This window comes from Diorhabda carinulata, chromosome X (genome assembly GCF_026250575.1).
Source record: "Diorhabda carinulata isolate Delta chromosome X, icDioCari1.1, whole genome shotgun sequence".
NCBI classification, from domain to species: Eukaryota; Metazoa; Arthropoda; class Insecta; order Coleoptera; family Chrysomelidae; genus Diorhabda; species Diorhabda carinulata.
Genome location: NC_079472.1, coordinates 3,026,672 through 3,048,410, shown reverse-complemented (window position 1 = coordinate 3,048,410; position 21,739 = coordinate 3,026,672). Strand labels below are relative to the sequence as shown.

Genomic DNA, 21,739 nt, shown 5'->3' with positions numbered 1-21,739 from the left:
CTTTCTTCGGTGGCATTTTTCGATGGTGGTGGCTGTGTTCAGGTGGGTTTGCTGGAGGCACGATCGGACTAGAATTCCTCGACGCTGAAAATTTCTTCCTCTTCTTTTTTAAAAGCGCCAAACCTTGTGCGATACCGTGTAATTCTCTTTCTGGCGGATCAGCCACATCCAAGCTTGGATTCGAATCCGACAGACTGACAGACCTTTGAAATAGAAAATTATTTAATTGAAGTGAATGACTCGATTTTTAAAATTTTCAAAATTTTTGATATCATTATACAAAACATTTTCAAATTCATGTGGGTATTTCTAGTGGAAAATCCCATAACAAAATTTCCTAAGCATACTCTTTTCGGATATATCACCCCTACTAATCTTCGAACTTTATAAATTCCGTGTAATAGCAAATATAGGTTAGGTTAGGTTATAGAGGGGTTAAATTAGCTGCCCTTATTTTATTTATTACCATTTTTCGAGACTTAGTTTTGTGAAATAAAAATATTACTTAAAACTCCTGTTGATTGGAAGTCATTTAAACATAAATTTGAGACAAAATAATTAAAACTAAATTTTACTTGTTGAGGTGATAGTACATTATAGAAGTAATCACCTCATCAGTTTAGAAATACCCTGTATGTTTTTAATTGTGTATAGTAATAATTAGTATACATTTTTTATTGTGTCAAAAAATGGTTAATTATATTTTCCTTCTATTGGGAATTCCCCTTTATGAAACATTTAAAGAAATAACAAAATATATTAATTTCCTTTCTTAATATTTGCATTAAATAATGAAATCTCATTATATTCACGGTTTAAAAACTTTTCATTTCTTTGTAAACTTTTTGTAATGTTGGTTGCATACTTTGCTACTTTCAATAGTCGATAAAATCAGGAACGTTCGCCTGTTGTAAAATGATCATTTTCAATTTTATATAAAAAAAAACTTGCTTAAAGATATAAATAAGATTCTAATGAATTGAAAAGGTATTTGAAATGAAATATATGGTAAATTTTGATAATCATTTTCGAACTAATACCGTGATAATTTTTATGTATCAGTTTTTAATGATTTCAAGTCTCTCCTAAAAATTCAGTAATGTTGGTTGCATACTATGCTTTTGCCTTTTACAGTCTATATTTTCAGAAACGTTTGTTTGTTACAAAATGAATTATTTTCAACTTTATATCAAATAAAACGCGTTTAAAGGTATAACTAAGATTCTAATGGTTCAAGAACGTATTTAAAATAAAAGAAATAATAAATTTCACTGATTATAATCGAGCTAATACATTGATAATTCTTAGGTACTCAACTATTTTCAAGTTCTACGTTAACATTCTGTAATGCTGGTTGTATACGAGGATGTTTTGTATTAAAGACAATAATGTTAATACAGGAACGTTCGTTTGTACCAAACTAGAACGTATTTGAAGTTATTAATGATATTTTATTTGAAACAAGTAAAAGCGAAAATTACACTGATGATATACCAACTTTGCTAACGTTTACGTACAAGTCTTTGTTAAAAATCTGTAATGCTGGTTGCGTACGACGATGTTTTGTATTAAAATCGATGATATAAGTTCAGGAACGTTTGCTTGAACCAAATTAAAACGTATTTAAAGTTATTAATGTTTGATTATTAATTGTTTAAGATTGCATCTAAAATAAGTAAAATAGGAAAATTTTATTAATTATACACGATTTAGTAAATGAGGACGTCAAGTAGAGATGTGTAATAAGACATTGTCTAATCTTCAATGACGTTAGTAATGACAGCATTGCGTATATGGTTATAAATAAAATAATTTTTAAATGTATTGACAATATAAACAAGCAGTGCCGGACTAGTACGCTCAGTTCAGTTTAAATAAATAGTTTAACATTTATGAAATCATTAAATAAAGAGTAGAATATGAACCAAAATATTTTAATCAAATTTATTTTAAGAAAAGTGAGAAGGAACAATAAAATTTTTAGCGGAGACTATGGAGAATTTGAAAAGTAGAAGAAAAACTTTGCAATAAATGATTTTATTACAATTTTTTTCTTTATTGTTTTCAAATATGGAAAAATGTAATTACCTGTTATCGTCAGACGCAGGACTATTACTATGACTGTGAGAATGATTAGTACCGTTTTCCCTACAACTATTACACACCGAATCTTCGGAACGAGACCTCCCTATAAGTCTGGATACTTTTCCGGTTTTGGCCGCTTCTATAAGTGTACCCCAACGTCTTTTGTGCGAATGACTCCTCTTAAAATTCATCCTAGAAATTTTTTCTCCATAAAATAACCCACAAAACACGTCGGACAAATTCTTTTACCTTTTATGGTGACCGTTTCCCTCGTTGATACTGCCTTGAGAAGACGATACCGTGCTACCGTGAAGGTGTAACTTCCTCGAATGCGGCGTGAAGATTCCCGATAAAGTAGAACCGAAAAAATCGTGATGGGAATCGCCGTGGTGATGCTGTTGTAAAGACGCTATGAATTCGGCGACGGGTGGTAAAGACGACGACGTCGTCGAAGGTTGGGGAGCTATATTGAAACCTTTCATAAGCCGGCGTTCTTTTTGTCTATTTTTCTTTCCGCCAGTACCTAAAGAGAAACTTGATTGTATAATACATTTTTTTTTATTAATAGTCGGTTTATTAACCACATCCAAATACAAATCGAAGGCAGTTTAGTAAATGAAGCTGATACGAGGGTTGCTTTTACAAAAAGTGAAACAAAAACGAAAAAACTCGAAAAGACGAAAACCTAGGTATAAGAGAAGAAGTATTAAACAAGAATAGAAGGACTAAGCTCGAATTTCTGGAACCGTTGGTGATATTTGTACTGAACACACTATTTACACTACCACTACACTAATACTCACAACTACACTGAAAATAAAACAGTTTTATCTTCATTTTATGAAGACGATAACTAAATGTTTGTGTAGTGGTGGTGCAAACAGTGTGTTCAGTAAGAATATGAGGAGACTGATTGAATTCTGATTGATTTCCGTAGAGAAGTAATTTTCACCTGGAAAATTCTAACAAACCTCAAATCAGATTATTACGAAATCCATTACAACATCGTTAACCGTCCGTTTCCCCCATTCCATTCTTCTTAAACTGATCTATGTGATTTTGAACATGTTTAGTACTCTAATACAATACTTCCGGACCCGATGAAATTCCTGTAGAATAGGTAATAACATGATGACGAAAGCATATCTGTAGAAATGGATCTTCATCGCCTTACCCAAAGATAACTAAGCCAGAAGGGGCAATTACTCATTAGCCCAATGAGTCATACTTTAAAAATACTCTTGAACAGATTACTCAATAGATTTTATGCCAAATGTGAACATAATATTGACCAATTTGAATTTCGTAGCGGACTTGACACGCACGAAGTCCTTTTCTGCATTAGGACACTACTACAAAAGAATAGTGAGCTTCGAGAATATATCTAAATATGTTTTATTGACTCTGAAAAAGCGTTTGATCAAGTTCAACACACAAAACTTTTTTAACGTCTAAAATCATATAACTCAGACTCTATTGTTAAACCTATACTAAAATCAAACAGTAGTAGTCAGACTATATGACAGTGTTAACAATGAAATACCAATAGAAAGCGGGGTAAGATAGGGTAGACAAATTCCCTGAATAAAATGGTAATCCGTCTACATCTGAGTGACCGATACCTAACCTAGAAAACTCTTAATATCCAAATAGCATAAAATTACATTTAACCTCCCCAATATACCTGATTTTGGTAAAAACCAAAACCTTCTACCTGCTCTTTGTCCTATATTTACACAAACCCAGGGGAGGCGTTGAGGATCGTGGGGAAAGCGAGAGAGAAATACCCTCGACATTAAGACTATCGCCATCATTGAAGACTTGTGAATGTTGCTGGACATCGTGCGCGAGGCTGGTCGAAGATGGTTATTTATATCAACAAAATGAAATGGATAATAAGATATATCGATTTTCTCACTTAATATTTGCTTTAAATAATGTAATTTCATTAAATCCACCGTTTAAAAACTTTTTATTTCTTTGTAAATTTTTTGTAATGTTGGTTGCATACTTTGCCACTCTCAAAAGTCGATAAAATCAGGAACGTTCGTTTGTAACAAAATAAATCATTTTCAACTTTATATATAAAAAACTTGTTTAAAGTTATAAATGAGATTCCAACGAATTAAAAAGGTATTTGAAATGAAATATATAGTGAATTTTAATAATCATTTTCGTGGTTGCATACTGTGCTTTTGCCTTTTACATTCTATATTTTCAGGAGCGTTTGTTTGTTACAAAATGAATTATTTTCAACTTTTATATCAAATAAAACGCGTTTAAAGATATAAATGAGATTCTAATGATTTAAGAACGTATTTAAAATAAAAGAAATAATAAATTTCACTGATTATAATCGAGCTAATACATTGATAATTCTTAGGTACTCAACTATTTTCAAGTTCTACGTTAACATTCTGTAATGCTGGTTGTATACGAGGATGTTTTGTATTAAAGACAATAATGTTAATACAGGAACGTTCGTTTGTACCAAATTAGAACGTATTTGAAGTTGTTAATGATATTTTATCTGAAACAAGTAAAAGCGAAAATTCCACTAATGATATACCAACTTTGCTAACGTTTACGTACAAGTCTTTGTTAAAAATCTGTAATGCTGGTTGCGTACGACGATGTTTTGTATTAAAATCGATGATATAAGTTCAGGAACGTTTGTTTGAACCAAATTAAAACGTATTTAAAGTTATTAATGTTTGATTATTAATTGTATAAAAATGCATCTAAAATAAGTAAAATAGGAAAATTTTATCAATTATACACGATTTAGTAAATGAGGACGTCAAGTAGAGATGTGTAATAAGACATTGTCTAATCTTCAATGACGTTAGTAATGACAGCATTGCATATATGGTTATAAATAAAATAATTTTTAAATGTATTGACAAGTGACGTCGCAATATAAACAAGCAGTGCCGGACTAGGACGCTCAGTCCAGTTTAAATAAATAGTTTAACATTAATTAAATCGTTAAATAAAGAGTAGAATATGAAGCAAAATATTTTAAATAAATTTATTTTAAGAAAAGTGAGAAAAAACTATGGAAATATTAGCGGTGACCATATAGAAATTGTTGTAAGAATAAAAAAATAATTTTTTATATGGTTTTCAACTAGAACCGAAACGAAAAAATGTAGAGAATGCGTCTAAAATAAGCAAAACAGGAAAAATTCATCAATTATACTCTATTTTGTCGAAGTGTAAAAGAAAATATTGAAGACTTGCGAATGTTGTTTGACAGCGTGCGCGAGGCTGGTCGAAGATGTAGTATATATATCAACAAAATGAAATGGATGATTGCATATAGAACCAATAGCACATTTCAAATATTTGGGTAGCTGGACGTTTAAAGCTAGTATCATGAATAAAGAGATGTGGTTCGATCGGATCCCGTGGACTGCACAAACCAGTAATGAAGAGAGACTCAATAAGGATCTCCTAAATATCATAAAAACAAAAGAAAAAGTCAGTTATTTCGGGTATATGATGCGGAGTACCAAACCTCGCCTGATTATTCAGGGAAAGGTTGATGGTATAACTTGCAAGAAGCTTTCGTGGATACGAGATATTAGATACCAAATCAACCAAATTATCATGGAGATAGTCCACATTTGAAGACAGGCACGACACCGAAAGAAGAAGAGAATTGCTATGGTTTAGTGTAATGTAGGGTGATTCTTATGGCAGCAGTTATACGAGGACGGTCCCAGAAGTACCAAAGAAAACACAAAAATTTATTTATTTTCCATATGTGAAGTGATTTTTGTTCTATTCGGATTAAACGTGCAACCAATCTTGCGCATAACTTTCTCTTGTCCAGTTTTCTTTCATCCAGTATCGTTTCATAGTTTTTATTCAACATTTCCGGAGTCGTCACCACTGCGTTGCTGGTCTTCGCAGGTCGTACGGTCTCGTCTAAACTTTGCTACCCAATATTTTACTATTGATAACGAAGGATCAGTCTCACCAATAGTAGAATTTAGTTCAGTAGGTTGGACCAAGGTCTTTCAAATAAATTGGGGAGGCAAGGTGCTTCTGGGACGATCCTCGTTCATAATAAACTAGCCGTTGCTACGTTCACCTAATCACCAAACTAGAGTTCATAATTGACGTTTAATTTATAATAAAATAGATTAAAAAACACTCACCCATAACATTGTGCGCTGTCGAAGTATTCATACCGGAATTTTTGAGGATTTCGATAAGTTCGAATCGGAACGCAGAAATGTCTTGTTTTATTTCGTTGACGTCGTCCTCGGTGACGCCCTGATTTTCCGCTTTTCGTTGTTCGACCGTCACGTATCTTCTAACTAAATTTCTCATAATACCCTGTCCGCACAAATAATAATTGTACTCAAAAAACTGTTTCTACTATTGAAATATGTTATTTTTGGATAGAAATATTTTTGCCAACAATTGAAATGAATTTATTCGTATTTTACGCTAATGCAAGAATTAAAAGTAACAAATAAATGTTTCTTAATGATATTTCTTTCGAGAAAAAAGTGAATAATTAATTTGTTTACCTGATATCTGAAGTCTCGTTCGTTAGCTTGTTTTACCTTGCGCTGAAATAAGATGATTTAACGTTGATTAATTTTATTTGTAATTGAATTTCTTATGATTTCAATTTTTTCACTTATAAATAAACGATATAAATAAAACGTATTCAATCAAAATAAAAGTCAATAGTCACAGCTTTACGAGGATGATTCCAAAAGTACCTTTATTTTTCAACTTAATCTTTTTTTAGCTCTATACACTTTTCCCAGCGATGTTCAATAACTTCGATTCCCTTTTTATCTTCAACCAACGAGCCTGGGAACAGAAAATAATCCGAAGGGGCTAAATCTAGCTAATACGGTAGCAATTCAAACGGATGTGTGACCTGGTGCATTGTCTTGATGAAACAACACTTTCTTCTTACCCAACTGCGGCCATTTTTGCTTGATTTCTTCCCTCAATCGTTGCATAATACTTTCCGTTGATAGTTTTTCCTTTTTCAAGATAGTCAATGGAAATTATTCCACGCTCATCCCAAAAAACCGACGCCACGACCTTCCCTGCAGATGGAACGGTCTTTGCTTTCTTTGGAGACGGTTCTTCCTTTCCAATCCATTGTTTTGATTATTTTTTTGTCGATAATGAAGTGATGGACTCACGTTTCATCCATGATTAAGAAACAGCGCAAAAATCCGGGTTCATTTCAGTGAAACACTCGATGGAAACATCTTCACGACGATGTTTTTGTTCTATGGTGCGAAAAGGCTGCACCCATCTTGCGCACAGCTTTCTTATGTCCAAATTTTATTTAATATGCACATTTTGAAATGCCTGCTATGTCTGCTAGCTGGGGCACTTCAAGTCGACGATCATCCAGTGGATTTTCTTCAACATTTCTGGAATCGTCACCTTATTTAGTCTAAATAATAATTTATTTGAAATTAACCTATCATTATTGAGTGTCCCTTCTCCTGGGCTTAATAATAGCGTCCAATCGTTCGTCACATATATGCTCTATAGGGTTTAAGTCCGGACTACACGCTGGCCAATCCATAGCGACAATCGCTTACTTTAATATAGCATCATAAGACTTCTGGATCTTCCTGCAAATAAAACTAAAACTACTGCTTTACGAGGACCTCCTGAACGTTTTTTGAAAAAAAAAAACCAATTCAACAGTAATTTGTGGAGCGGTGGAGTGGAGCTAGTTCTGAACAAAAAAATTTCTTGGAAGTATGATCCTGAACATTGTAGTTTCTGAAGTCTAGTTTCCAATCAAATGGCAAGCCAAAACGTCCAAATTAAGACAAACCCTTCATCAAAATGAGAAATTCATTGAAAAATTCGTAACTCACCCTTATAGTTCGCATATGTTCTTTCTTAGCTGCTCTGGAATGTCCGCAAAATTTTCTCCTCACCCAACAAATGATGTACCACAGACTTTTAGGAGTGGGAATGATATTAAATGGTACCGGAACGGTACCACCTTCTTCGAAATAGCTTATCCATAGTTTACTGCGGGCAAATTTCCATTCAGTATCGGCACGTTCCTAAAAAAAAATTGCACTTTCAGGTGTTATTTTTAACATCATCTAAGAGATGAAATTTAGTATTTGGTGCGTTAATGTAAGAACCCTGAAGTGGAACCGGGGTATTAAGGCTGTACACCATGATTTGTGAGAAGATAGACGAAGAAATGTTTAAGAGAGAGATTTGATAACCAAATTTGTTATTTCAAACAACACCCAACGTTTTTCTACACCTGAAAAAGCGCTTGAGGTATTGGAGGTACCTCAAAAGTGTATTGATCTCATTGGAGGATATCTTAAAAAAATTTAAACCATATCCAATTACCAATATTTGTTTTTATTTATTTCAAAACTTGAGAAGCAGTTTTCCTTAATTTTTGCAATAAAAACTAAAGCTTTAATACGCTCAAATTTGTATAGAGTATATTTTAGAGCTTCTTTTATAATTTACTACCTTTCTCATCAAAGCAATAACTTTCTAAAACTTAGTTCCGTATCCTGAGGTTATTGGAAAGTGAAAGAGAATCTCGAAAAAGTTTCGAAAGCGATAGCGGTAAATTTGATGAAAAATTCCAAATACAAAACGTCGATGGATGTACCACTGATATGAAATCGTGGAAACACAAATATTTTATTGGTTTCCACGATAAATTCAATTCCGACTTCCACGAAAAGAAGTTGTTAGTAGAATGGTAAACTTAATTATAATTTACAAGATACTGAATGCGGCAATCAAAAACGGCAATTTTCAAAAAAATTCTGATACGTATTTCCTAAAATTTTCTAGTTTTTTAGAAAACTCTTTTCCATTGATACCACCGAGCATTTCCTCCCCTGGCAGGAAGTTTGAGCAAATATTGAGATGATTTTGTGCGAAAGAAAAACATTCAAACGACCCTTCAAGGGAAATAAACTTATTCTTGATTTGCACATTCAAAAATTTGCACCAAATGCATCATTATCATTAGAATAATCTGTTATGTTCAGATATATACAAAGGTCACCGAGAAACCGACTATTAAACATCTTGTGGATGCGATTAATGCAGTCATATTTAAACAACACGTGACAGGAGCTCTTCGTGCAAATAGGAAGAGTCTAACATAAGAAATAATCCGTTGACATATGAGGAGAACATGTATCTGTATCCTTCCATTTGGACGGGTCTGTCAGATTCTGGAGTCGCCATACATGTTCTCCTCATAATTCGACGGGTTATTTCTTATGGTAGACTCTTCCTATTTGCACCAAGAGCTCCTGTCACGTGTTTTTTGATACCTAATTTGAATTGGTTTATCTTTTCCCGTATCTTTCCATTTGGACGGGTATGTCAGATTATGGAGTCGCCAGACATGTTCTCCTCTTAACTCGACGGGTTATTTCTTATGTTAGACTCTTCCTATTTGCACCAAGAGCTCCTATTACATGTTTTTTGATACCTAAATTGGATTGGTTTATCTTTTCCTCTATCTTTCCATTTGGACGGGTATGTCAGATTATGGAATCGCCAGACATGTTCTCCTCATAATTCGACGGGTTATTTCTTATGTTAGACTCTTCCTATTTGCACCAAGAGCTCCTGTTACATGTTTTTTGAGACCTAAATTGGATTGGTTTATCTTTTCCTCTATCTTTCCATTTGGACGGGTATGTCAGATTATGGAGTCGCCAGACATGTTCTCCTCTTAACTCGACGGGTTATTTCTTATGTTAGACTCTTCCTATTTGCACCAAGAGCTCCTATTACATGTTTTTTGATACCTAAATTGGATTGGTTTATCTTTTCCTCTATCTTTCCATTTGGACGGGTATGTCAGATTATGGAATCGCCAGACATGTTCTCCTCATAATTCGACGGGTTATTTCTTATGTTAGACTCTTCCTATTTGCACCAAGAGCTCCTGTTACATGTTTTTTGATACCTAATTTGAATTGGTTTATCTTTTCCTGTATCTTTCCGTTTGGACGGGTATGTCAGATTATGGAATCGCCAGACATGTTCTCCTCATAATTCGACGCGTTATTTCTTATGTTAGACTCTTCCTATTTGCACCAAGAGCTCCTGTCACGTGTTTTTTGATACCTAATTTGAATTGGTTTATCTTTTCCTGTATCTTTCCGTTTGGACGGGTATGTCAGATTCTGGAGTCGCCATACATGTTCTCCTCATAATTCGACGGGTTATTTCTTATGTTAGACTCTTCCTATTTGCACCAAGAGCTCCTGTTACATGTTTTTTGATACCTAAATTGGATTGGTTTATCTTTTCCTCTATCTTTCCATTTGGACGGGTATGTCAGATTATGTAATCGCCAGACATGTTCTCCTCATAATTCGACGGGTTATTTCTTATGTTAGACTCTTCCTATTTGCACCAAGAGCTCCTGTTACATGTTTTTTGAGACCTAAATTGGATTGGTTTATCTTTTCCTCTATCTTTCCATTTGGACGGGTATGTCAGATTATGGAATCGCCAGACATGTTCTCCTCATAATTCGACGGGTTATTTCTTATGTTAGACTCTTCCTATTTGCACCAAGAGCTCCTGTTACATGTTTTTTGAGACCTAAATTGGATTGGTTTATCTTTTCCTCTATCTTTCCATTTGGACGGGTATGTCAGATTATGGAGTCGCCAGACATGTTCTCCTCTTAACTCGACGGGTTATTTCTTATGTTAGACTCTTCCTATTTGCACCAAGAGCTCCTATTACATGTTTTTTGATACCTAAATTGGATTGGTTTATCTTTTCCTCTATCTTTCCATTTGGACGGGTATGTCAGATTATGGAATCGCCAGACATGTTCTCCTCATAATTCGACGGGTTATTTCTTATGGTAGACTCTTCCTATTTGCACCAAGAGCTCCTGTCACGTGTTTTTTGATACCTAATTTGAATTGGTTTATCTTTTCCCGTATCTTTCCATTTGGACGGGTATGTCAGATTATGGAGTCGCCAGACATGTTCTCCTCTTAACTCGACGGGTTATTTCTTATGTTAGACTCTTCCTATTTGCACCAAGAGCTCCTATTACATGTTTTTTGATACCTAAATTGGATTGGTTTATCTTTTCCTGTATCTTTCCGTTTGGACGGGTATGTCAGATTCTGGAGTCGCCATACATGTTCTCCTCATAATTCGACGGGTTATTTCTTATGTTAGACTCTTCCTATTTGCACCAAGAGCTCCTGTTACATGTTTTTTGATACCTAAATTGGATTGGTTTATCTTTTCCTCTATCTTTCCATTTGGACGGGTATGTCAGATTATGTAATCGCCAGACATGTTCTCCTCATAATTCGACGGGTTATTTCTTATGTTAGACTCTTCCTATTTGCACCAAGAGCTCCTGTCACGTGTTTTTTGATTCCTAATTTGAATTGGTTTATCTTTTCCCGTATCTTTCCATTTCGACGAGTATGTCAGATTATGGAGTCGCCAGACATGTTCTCCTCATAATTCGACGCGTTATTTCTTATGTTAGACTCTTCCTATTTGCACCAAGAGCTCCTGTTACATGTTTTTTGATACCTAAATTGGATTGGTTTATCTTTTCCTCTATCTTTCCATTTGGACGGGTATGTCAGATTATGGAATCGCCAGACATGTTCTCCTCATAATTCGACGGGTTATTTCTTATGTTAGACTCTTCCTATTTGCACCAAGAGCTCCTGTTACATGTTTTTTGATACCTAATTTGAATTGGTTTATCTTTTCCCGTATCTTTCCATTTCGACGAGTATGTCAGATTATGGAGTCGCCATACATATTCTCCTCATAATTCGAATGGATATTTCTTATGTTAGACTCTTCCTATTTGCACCAAGAGCTCCTGTTACATGTTCTGTCGAATTATCAGTAGAACATGGCAACATACGTGTCCAAATGGAAAGTAAAATGGGATATGACCAAAAACACCTAAACAAGAAAAGATGAAACCAATTAATTAATCAATTATTATCAAAATATGTCATCCTATTATTCCTGACAACGAAAAATGAAGTTTGTATTATATAATTAGAATAGAAGGTCTTTGGTTTAATTTGAACGCGCACGAGTTCAAACTATCGAAATCAACTACGATGGAAAACATCATGCAAAACATCACAAAACGCCCAAAACATGTTTTCAACGTTGTAAACAGGGAATAAGGACTAGAAGCTCATATGCATGCCAAAACCTGCGTCTTGTGTACTCACCGATATCAGTTGATAAGAATGATTCATCATGGCGATCAACAGATTGAGTAGCACCACTATGTTGATAACGGAATAAGTGCCGAACATCAACATCCCCCAAAACCTCGTAAATATTTTGATTTCGTTCAACTCGAAGCTTTCCAGATCTATTAGACCGAATACTGCCCAAAAGAGAGTTTGACTAGTTTCGAATAGACTGAAATGAAAACAACAATTTTAATGAATAAACAATTTTCGCGTCCAATAAAACTCACTTTGAAAATCTCCTCCATATCGTGCAAGCGTTCGAATCCGGTTCGGTTTGGTTGTGGTTCAATTTAGCTCCAGTTTCTTGTCGACATCTTTGTTTTTCGGAATCGGCGTAGTACCATAATAACTGGTTCAAACCTGTGATATAATTATTGATAGAAATCATAATAAGAGTAATTTGATGATTGAGGATGAATAAATTGATCTTCCTAGAAATTATTTAAAAGAAACAATGTAAATAAACCGCCTGCTATGATAAAAACTTATATAAAATAAACCCCAAACGAATTCCGGGTAATTCCAGCGTAAATCCAACACGATTGCGCCGAATTTTAGAATTCCACTTCATCAAGGGATGCAGTAACGCGTTCGTAACTTGGGTATACAGTGTGAAACTGTATCAACAGGATATTCGAATTGAAAAGTGTTTGATATGCCTAATGAAGATTTAAGTACCAATCCTATCGAATTATTTCACTGTGATTTGGTACTTTTTTTTATTTCTGCAAGGTTTAAATACATGTCGGGTCAATGTTTTAACAATTTTTTTTTCAATATAAACCGTCTTCTACCATTTTGTTAATTCTTATTGCTTCATTTATTATTTCTTGTCAGTTTTCTACACATTGTTGTAGATGTCTTCTGTCATTATTATCATGTTTTTGGTGATAGTTTGTCTTTAGGTTTCGTGTCAAAATTGACGTTTCGACCTTCTTCGGTTATTAGTAAACTATGACACAGCTGCTTCCATTTCTTGCTATTCTTATTCATGGTTTCTCCGCTGTCATTTTTATTTTTTCTGCTCTTTAGTTCTCGTATTTATCATGTTCTCCCAAAAAATATCTCACATATTTTCTCCATATTTATATGTCATTATCTTCTCTCCCTATTTTTGCAATGTTGCCATTTTCGTTTCCAATCAGATCTTGTTTTATGTCTTTTATGTTTATGTCTTTTTTCTTTTTTGCGTTTTCACTGACCCCAAAGGATAGTTTTTGATTTCTTTGTCATCTTCTTTCCAAATTGTTGCCACGATGTTATCTTCGTTTGTTTTTATATCTTTATTTGCATCTTTAGTGTTAACCAGTGAGATTTTGTTATTATTTTTTGTTTTTAATGTATTTTCAATGGATTCAAAGGATAATTTTGAATTTTCTTCGTCATCTCTTCAAATTTTTGTCACGATATTATCTTCGTTTGTTATTATATCTTCATTTGCATCTTTAGTGTTAACCAGTGAATTCTCGTTATTATTACTTGTGCTTATTCTGTTTTCAATGCTTCTTGAGGAAAGTTTTTGATTTTTTTGTTATCTTCTTTCCAAATTCTTGTCGTGATGTTATCTTCACTTGTTATTATATCTTCATTAGCATCTTTAATGTTAACCAGTGAGTTTTTGTTATTATTATTTGTTTTAATGTATTTTCAATGGATTCAAAGGATAATTTTGAATTTTCTTCGTCATCTCTTCAAATTTTTGTCACGATATTATCTTCGTTTGTTATTATATCTTCATTTGCATCTTTAGTGTTAACCAGTGAATTCTCGTTATTATTACTTGTGCTTATTCTGTTTTCAATGCTTCTTGAGGAAAGTTTTTGATTTTTTTGTTATCTTCTTTCCAAATTCTTGTCGTGATGTTATCTTCACTTGTTATTATATCTTCATTAGCATCTTTAATGTTAACCAGTGAGTTTTTGTTATTATTATTTGTTTTAATGTATTTTCAATGGATTCAAAGGATAATTTTGAATTTTCTTCGTCATCTCTTCAAATTTTTGTCACGATATTATCTTCGTTTGTTATTATATCTTCATTTGCATCTTTAGTGTTAACCAGTGAATTCTCGTTATTATTACTTGTGCTTATTCTGTTTTCAATGCTTCTTGAGGAAAGTTTTTGATTTTTTTGTTATCTTCTTTCCAAATTCTTGTCGTGATGTTATCTTCACTTGTTATTATATCTTCATTAGCATCTTTAATGTTAACCAGTGAGTTTTTGTTATTATTATTTGTTTTAATGTATTTTCAATGGATTCAAAGGATAATTTTGAATTTTCTTCGTCATCTCTTCAAATTTTTGTCACGATATTATCTTCGTTTGTTATTATATCTTCATTTGCATCTTTAGTGTTAACCAGTGAATTCTCGTTATTATTACTTGTGCTTATTCTGTTTTCAATGCTTCTTGAGGAAAGTTTTTGATTTTTTTGTTATCTTCTTTCCAAATTCTTGTCGTGATGTTATCTTCACTTGTTATTATATCTTCATTAGCATCTTTAATGTTAACCAGTGAGTTTTTCTTATTATTATTTGTTTTTAATGTATTTTCAATGGATTCAAAGGATAATTTTGAATTTTCTTCGTCATCTCTTCAAATTTTTGTCACGATATTATCTTCGTTTGTTATTATATCTTTATTTGCATCTTTAGTGTTAACCAGTGAATTTTTGTTATTATTATTTGTTCTTATTCTGTTTTTAATGCTTCCTGAGGAAAGTTTTTGATTTCTTTGTCATCTTCTTCCCTAATTCTTGCCACGATATTATCTTCGTTTGTTATTATATCTTTATTTGCATCTTTAGTGTTAACCAGTGAATTTTTGTTATTATTATTTGTTCTTATTCTGTTTTTAATGCTTCCTGAGGAAAGTTTTTGATTTCTTTGTCATCTTCTTCCCTAATTCTTGCCACGATATTATCTTCGTTTGTTATTATATCTTTATTTGCATCTTTAGTGTTAACCAGTGAACTTTTGTTATTATTTTTTGTTTTTATTCTGTTTTCAATGATTCCTGAAGAAAGTTTTTGATTTGTTTGTCATCTTCTTTCCAAATTCTTGTCGTGATGTTATCTTCTCTTGTTATTATGTCTTCATTAGCATCTTTAATGTTAACCAGTAAGTTTTTGTTATTATTATTTGTTTTTAATGCATTTTCAATGGATTCAAAGGATAATTTTGAATTTTCTTCGTCATCTCTTCAAATTTTTGTCACGATATTATCTTCGTTTGTTATTATATCTTTATTTGCATCTTTAGTGTTAACCAGTGAATTTTTGTTATTATTATTTGTTCTTATTCTGTTTTTAATGCTTCCTGAGGAAAGTTTTTGATTTCTTTGTCATCTTCTTCCCTAATTCTTGCCACGATATTATCTTCGTTTGTTATTATATCTTTATTTGCATCTTTAGTGTTAACCAGTGAACTTTTGTTATTATTTTTTGTTTTTATTCTGTTTTCAATGATTCCTGAAGAAAGTTTTTGATTTGTTTGTCATCTTCTTTCCAAATTCTTGTCGTGATGTTATCTTCTCTTGTTATTATGTCTTCATTAGCATCTTTAATGTTAACCAGTAAGTTTTTGTTATTATTATTTGTTTTTAATGCATTTTCAATGGATTCAAAGGATAATTTTGAATTTTCTTCGTCATCTCTTCAAATTTTTGCCACGATATTATCTTCGTTTGTTACTATATCTTTATTTGCATCTTTAGTATTTGTAAGTGAATTCTCATTATTATTACTTGTTTTTATTCCGTTTTCAATGCAACCTGAGGAAAGTTTTTGAGTTTCCTCGCCATCTTCTTTCCGAATTCTTGCCAGGACGTCTACTTTTATACCTTAACTAATATTTTAACTTCTGTCCTGTCTATTTTGTATTTTCATGGACAATAGTTTTGTTTATAAATTCATTGTGAAAGATGATATCTTTTAGTGTTGATATATCGTTGAACAAGCCATTTATTATGAAAAATACTTACCGCAAGAGAAAGCGAACAGTACTAAGACGTAGAGGAAAAAAAATTTCATGATATCCATTACCATTCTGGATAGAGACACCTGTAATGGCCCCAAATGTGGGTTCACCGAAAATATGTACACAAGTTTCAGAGAACTGAAAAAAAAATGATAGAAAAAATTTGTGCTTTTTACGAAGGTGGAAATTTGTTTTATGAATATATATTTGGAAATGGGGTAAATTTTATGAATTATTATCATTAAACATAATTTGTGTCGCTGCCTTTTGACTGTTGGTTCTTGAATTTCGACCTTAATTGTAAAACCAATTTCTACTACGCTTTCAAAATGTATAAAGATGGGATTCTGTGTGATTAAGGTTATTTTCGTTTCTGTCTTATATAAATAGTCGTCATAGCTTTCCTATCTCATTTAGAATGAAAGACATTATTACAAGCTTCTCTTTTATTCTGTTTAAATACGCTTTAACAGTTTCTCATTGTTCTGAAGAATTAATTAAACATACAATGCGATGAAAGCTTCGTTACCGGTATATAAAAAAGTGTTAAAACTAGCTTGAAAACGATCAACATAATCAATTTCACTGCGAAATATGTTTATTTCGTTTTTTCCTATATCCCGACAGGTGTTCATTAGCGACACATGTTTATTATGAAGGACATAATATGAATTATGAAACTGGCAAAGTTTTGACAACTAGAAACACTGAAAAAAAAACGTCTATTCTCAAAAAAACAACATGTATTGCCCAAAATGGTCAATGCATTAATAAATAAACTGGTTAAAATGATCTTAGTGTGAATTTAATGTTTTTTTAGAAGAAACAACGAAATTCTACACATTTTTATACTTTACTTGATCATAATTTCAGTCCCAGATGATGAATAAATAACTATTCGAAAGCCCTGAAATATATTAGAGTTAATACACTTTGGTACTTAATGTTGCCACAATCCCACTACGAAAACGTTATATATATAGTGGTTGAATATACCTTGTGAGCTGCGTTGTATAAATGCTTTATGGATAAATGTTTTGAGGTGCAGAAAATAATGTATAAGGAAAAAATCAACTAAAACTACTAATAGTTTCAAAAAGTATGAATTAACAATAGCAAATTATGGAATAATACAAAAACTAGGAACAAAGGATAGAAAGCGGTTGAGAAATAACAATAACCGGGAAAAATACGAAAAAAAAAAAACGAAAAACTCCTAATAAATAACAAAACTTACGAAGACTACAAGAATTTTGGTCAAAACTACAAGAAAATTGGGAAGAGTCTACTAAATAAATAACAAAAAATGCAGAGAATTAGTAAAAATAAAGAAGAAACCACAAAAAAGTAGATAGAACAAAAAATTATAAATAAACAAAAAAAAAAATAAAATGACTAACACTAAAAACTTCAAAGAAATGACAAGAGCTACAGAAAAGTCATAGAATATTAGGGAAAAATTATCTAATTTAGGATTAAATGACAAAAAAATATGAAAAAGTGCAAAAATTACGAAGAGACAACAAAAAACTACAACAAAAAAAACAAACACTACAAAAAGGCTACACAAAATACGAATAAATACACAAAAACCTACAGGAAAATAAGAAAAAACTAAGGAAAAGTAAAGAAAACTGAAGGAAAACTACAGAGAAACTTCGAAATAAACAACAGAAAATGTGGCAATGGGTTAAAACTAAGAAGAAACAACAAAAATTTCCATAGAAATAACAAAAAACTCGGAAAGAATAGAAAACTATGATGCCAGCTACCAAAAAATATATTATTAAATAAAAAACTAAGAAAAAACTTTCAAAACTAAAGGAAATATCTGAAAAGTACGAAATTATCAAAAAAGATTAAGAATAATCAACAAATATTGAGAAGAACTAACAATAACAGAAAACTCAGAAAGAATAGAAAACTGTGTTGCCAGCTACTAAAAAATTAAATAAAAAACTAAGAAAAAACTTTCAAAACTAAAGGAAATATCTGAAAAGTACGAAATTATCAAAAAAGATTAAGAATAATCAACAAATATTGAGAAGAACTAACAATAACAGAAAACTCAGAAAGAATAGAAAACTATGTTGCCAGCTACTAAAAAATTAAATAAAAAATTAAGAAAAAACTTTCAAAACTAAAGGAAATATCTGAAAAGTACGAAATTATCAAAAAAGATTAAGAATAATCAACAAATATTGAGAAGAACTAACAATAACAGAAAACTCAGAAAGAATAGAAAACTATGTTGCCAGCTACTAAAAAATTAAATAAAAAATTAAGAAAAAACTTTCAAAACTAAAGGAAATATCTGAAAAGTACGAAATTATCAAAAAAGATTAAGAATAATCAACAAATATTGAGAAAAAATAACAAAAATTGCATAGAAACAACAAAACAATGAAAAATGTTTAACAAATCACAAGAAACAACAAAAAATTACGACAGAATCAAGAAAAACTGAGAAAAAACGACAAAAGTTACGTAAAACAAACAAAAATAACGGTGAAACAAAGAATTATTAGGAAGAAATGACTAAAGCCAATAAGAAGACAACAATAATTACGAAGAAGCGACGAAAAAGTAGGAAAAATAACGAAAAAAACTTAGAAAAAGCAACGAAAAATACGGAGAGTTAACAAAAACTCAGAAGAAACTACAGAAAATTATATGGAAACAACAATAAATGAAAAGTATGGAGGAACCAAAACTATTAAAAACAGAAAAATAATGAGAGAACAAAAAAAATGCGGAGAAACAAAAAAACTACGTAAAAACCACAACTACGACTAATTACTTATATCATCATTCTGGGGTGGACCGACTCCCATTATTTCAATATTTCTTCGTCTATTATTCTTTATTATTTACAATTAACGATTCCTGTCATTTTCAAAACCTATTATATTCATTTTAAACATTTTTTTATATATTAAGCTTTTTTCTTTGCCTTTTTATTCTTTTCATTATATCTTCATCGTTCATTTTTTTCAGTATTCCATATTTCAAACGTTGCCACATCATCTCAATAGTATCTTTGCCTTCTAAATATCAAAATTTATTAGTTCTTTAGGAAGGCGTTGTCGCTTATCATATTTCGATGATTTGATATTCCTAGATCGGTATGATTCTGCAGCTTTTCCATAATTTCCATTTTTTGGAATACAACGCGGTATAAACCGATGAAAAATAATGGTAGGAAATGAAAATTTTGGCGGACGCAATTGGTATAAATTTTGGCGAATGTGTCACAAATAAACAATCAATAATTGGTTCGAAAACAAGTTATCGTTTCAGTTTTTTTTAAATATTAGTACAAATTACGTTTCAAAAAAAAATCCGATACTAACTCAACTCAAAATATCTATAGTAACTAATTTGTATCGGGCTTATTTCTAAACAAAAGCGTAGCAGGAGAATTTATCTAAAACGCAACTTTGTGAAGTCGTAATGAACTTTTTAATGGAGTTACTAACTTCGTTTAGCATTTGAAAGCAAAACAAAACGGAATTTAAACTTTTTGAGGTTATTTTCTGGCTTGTGAGGTATTAAAACCATTTTAAAAACGCCGAAAAGTTGATGTAGGTGTAAAGGCGTTTAATTCAATTTTTCGTACAACTAAATCGCAAAGAAAAATCTATTCTTTCATCTAGAAATTACTCTTATAAGGAGGTATAAAAATTAAAGAATTTCTCAGATATAATAGAGTATTATCGGTCTAGAAAATATCAAGAAACAAAAACTAGGAAATGAAATGATAATTGGTAATGAAAAATAGAAATAAGCCATAAAAAACTACAAAAAACAATCAAATCTACGAAGAAAAATATGAAAAAATTATAAAAATCATGAAAAATCAACAGAAACTATGAACAAACTAAGAAGGAATTATCAAAAATTAGGAAGATCCTGAAAAAATTTACGAAGAAATAATAAACATAAACAGAAACCTCAACAAACTACGATGAAACAAAAAAACTATATGAAACTACATAAAACTATGAAAAAAGAACGACAATAACAAAGAAACAAGAAAAATTAGATGGGAAGAACGAAGGATTGAGAAAGAAATATAAAAATCAATTGAAATTACGAATAGAACAACAAAAAATCACGAAAACTCAATAAAAATTGTAACGAATAAGAAGGAATGATAAAAAACTAAGAAGAAACAATAAATATGAAAAAAAAACTCCAAGAAACTATGAGAAAACAACAAAAACTACGAAAAGGAAACAAACAGGAAAAGAAACCATAACAAACTAAGAGTTAACAACAAAAATTAGAGAAAACTAAAAAAAATTAAGAGGAAACTACAAAAACTGCGATGAAACAATAACAAAAAATACAGAAAAATAACAGGGACTATAAAAAAACAAAAAAAAAAAAAATAAAAAAGATTAAGAAAAATTACTTGGGAAGAGCATAGGATTGAGAAAGAAATATAAAAACCAAGCAAAATTACGAATAAACAACAAAAAATCAAAAAAAATTGATAAAAATTACTAACGAACTAAGCAGGATAAATAAAAATTACAACGAATGAGAAGAAATGATAAAAAACTGAGAAGAAACAAACAAATGTGAGAAAAAAACTTGAAGAAACTATGAGCAAACAACAAAAACTAGACAAAAATAAATAAGAAACTACAAAGAAACAAAAAAAAACAAACATGAAAAGAAACCGTAACAAACTACGAGGAAATAACATAAATAAGATAAAACTACAAAAAATCTTCGAGGAAACTACAAAAAGTGCGATGAAACAATAACAAAAAATACAGAAAAATAAAACAACAAAAATAACAAAGAAATAAGAAAAACTACTAAGGAAGAATATAAGATTGAGAAGAAAATATTAAAACTAAGGAAAAAGCAACCAAAATCACGAATAAACAACAAACATTATGGAAAACGAAGAAAATATTAAGAAACAACAAAAGAAAACTTCTATTTAGCCACAAAAGATGTGGAGAAACGAAGAAAAAACAATAAAAACTACGATAGAAAGAACAATAAACCATTAGCAAGAGTAAACAATGAAAAAACTATTTGAGAAAATCAAAAGATCGAGAAGAAACAATAAAAACCTACGATAACACAAACAAAAAATTTGAGAAAAGATTATTGAGTAAAAAACTACGAATGAACAACAAAAGTTGAGAGAAAACAATAAAATCTATGAACGAAGAATAGCAAATTACTAAGAAATAAACAAAAATTACATAGAAATAATGAAAAACTACAAATAAGGAACAGAAACTGCGAAGAAATAATAAAAAAATATGAATTATTCATAAAAACTTCAAATAAACAATAAAAAACTACTTAGGAGGAACAAAATTAAGAAATTTCGGGGATACAACAAAAACTACAATGAAACAATAACAAAAAATA

The 21,739-nt window shown here is 31.2% G+C and overlaps 1 protein-coding gene across 1 annotated transcript in view; it reads right to left on the bottom strand.

The window, feature by feature from the left end:
• LOC130901664 (transient receptor potential-gamma protein) overlaps positions 1-21,739 on the bottom strand; it is a 78,134-nt gene that overhangs the window by 5,610 nt on the left and 50,785 nt on the right. Inside the window, exons 12-20 of the mRNA XM_057813188.1 lie at positions 16,344-16,477; positions 12,590-12,722; positions 12,336-12,531; positions 7,962-8,156; positions 6,630-6,671; positions 6,252-6,432; positions 2,335-2,608; positions 2,089-2,277; positions 2-203 (exon numbers count right to left, since the gene is read on the bottom strand). Coding sequence (XP_057669171.1) covers positions 2-203; positions 2,089-2,277; positions 2,335-2,608; positions 6,252-6,432; positions 6,630-6,671; positions 7,962-8,156; positions 12,336-12,531; positions 12,590-12,722; positions 16,344-16,477 — 1,546 coding nt within the window. The remainder of the gene's footprint in view (position 1; positions 204-2,088; positions 2,278-2,334; positions 2,609-6,251; positions 6,433-6,629; positions 6,672-7,961; positions 8,157-12,335; positions 12,532-12,589; positions 12,723-16,343; positions 16,478-21,739) is intronic.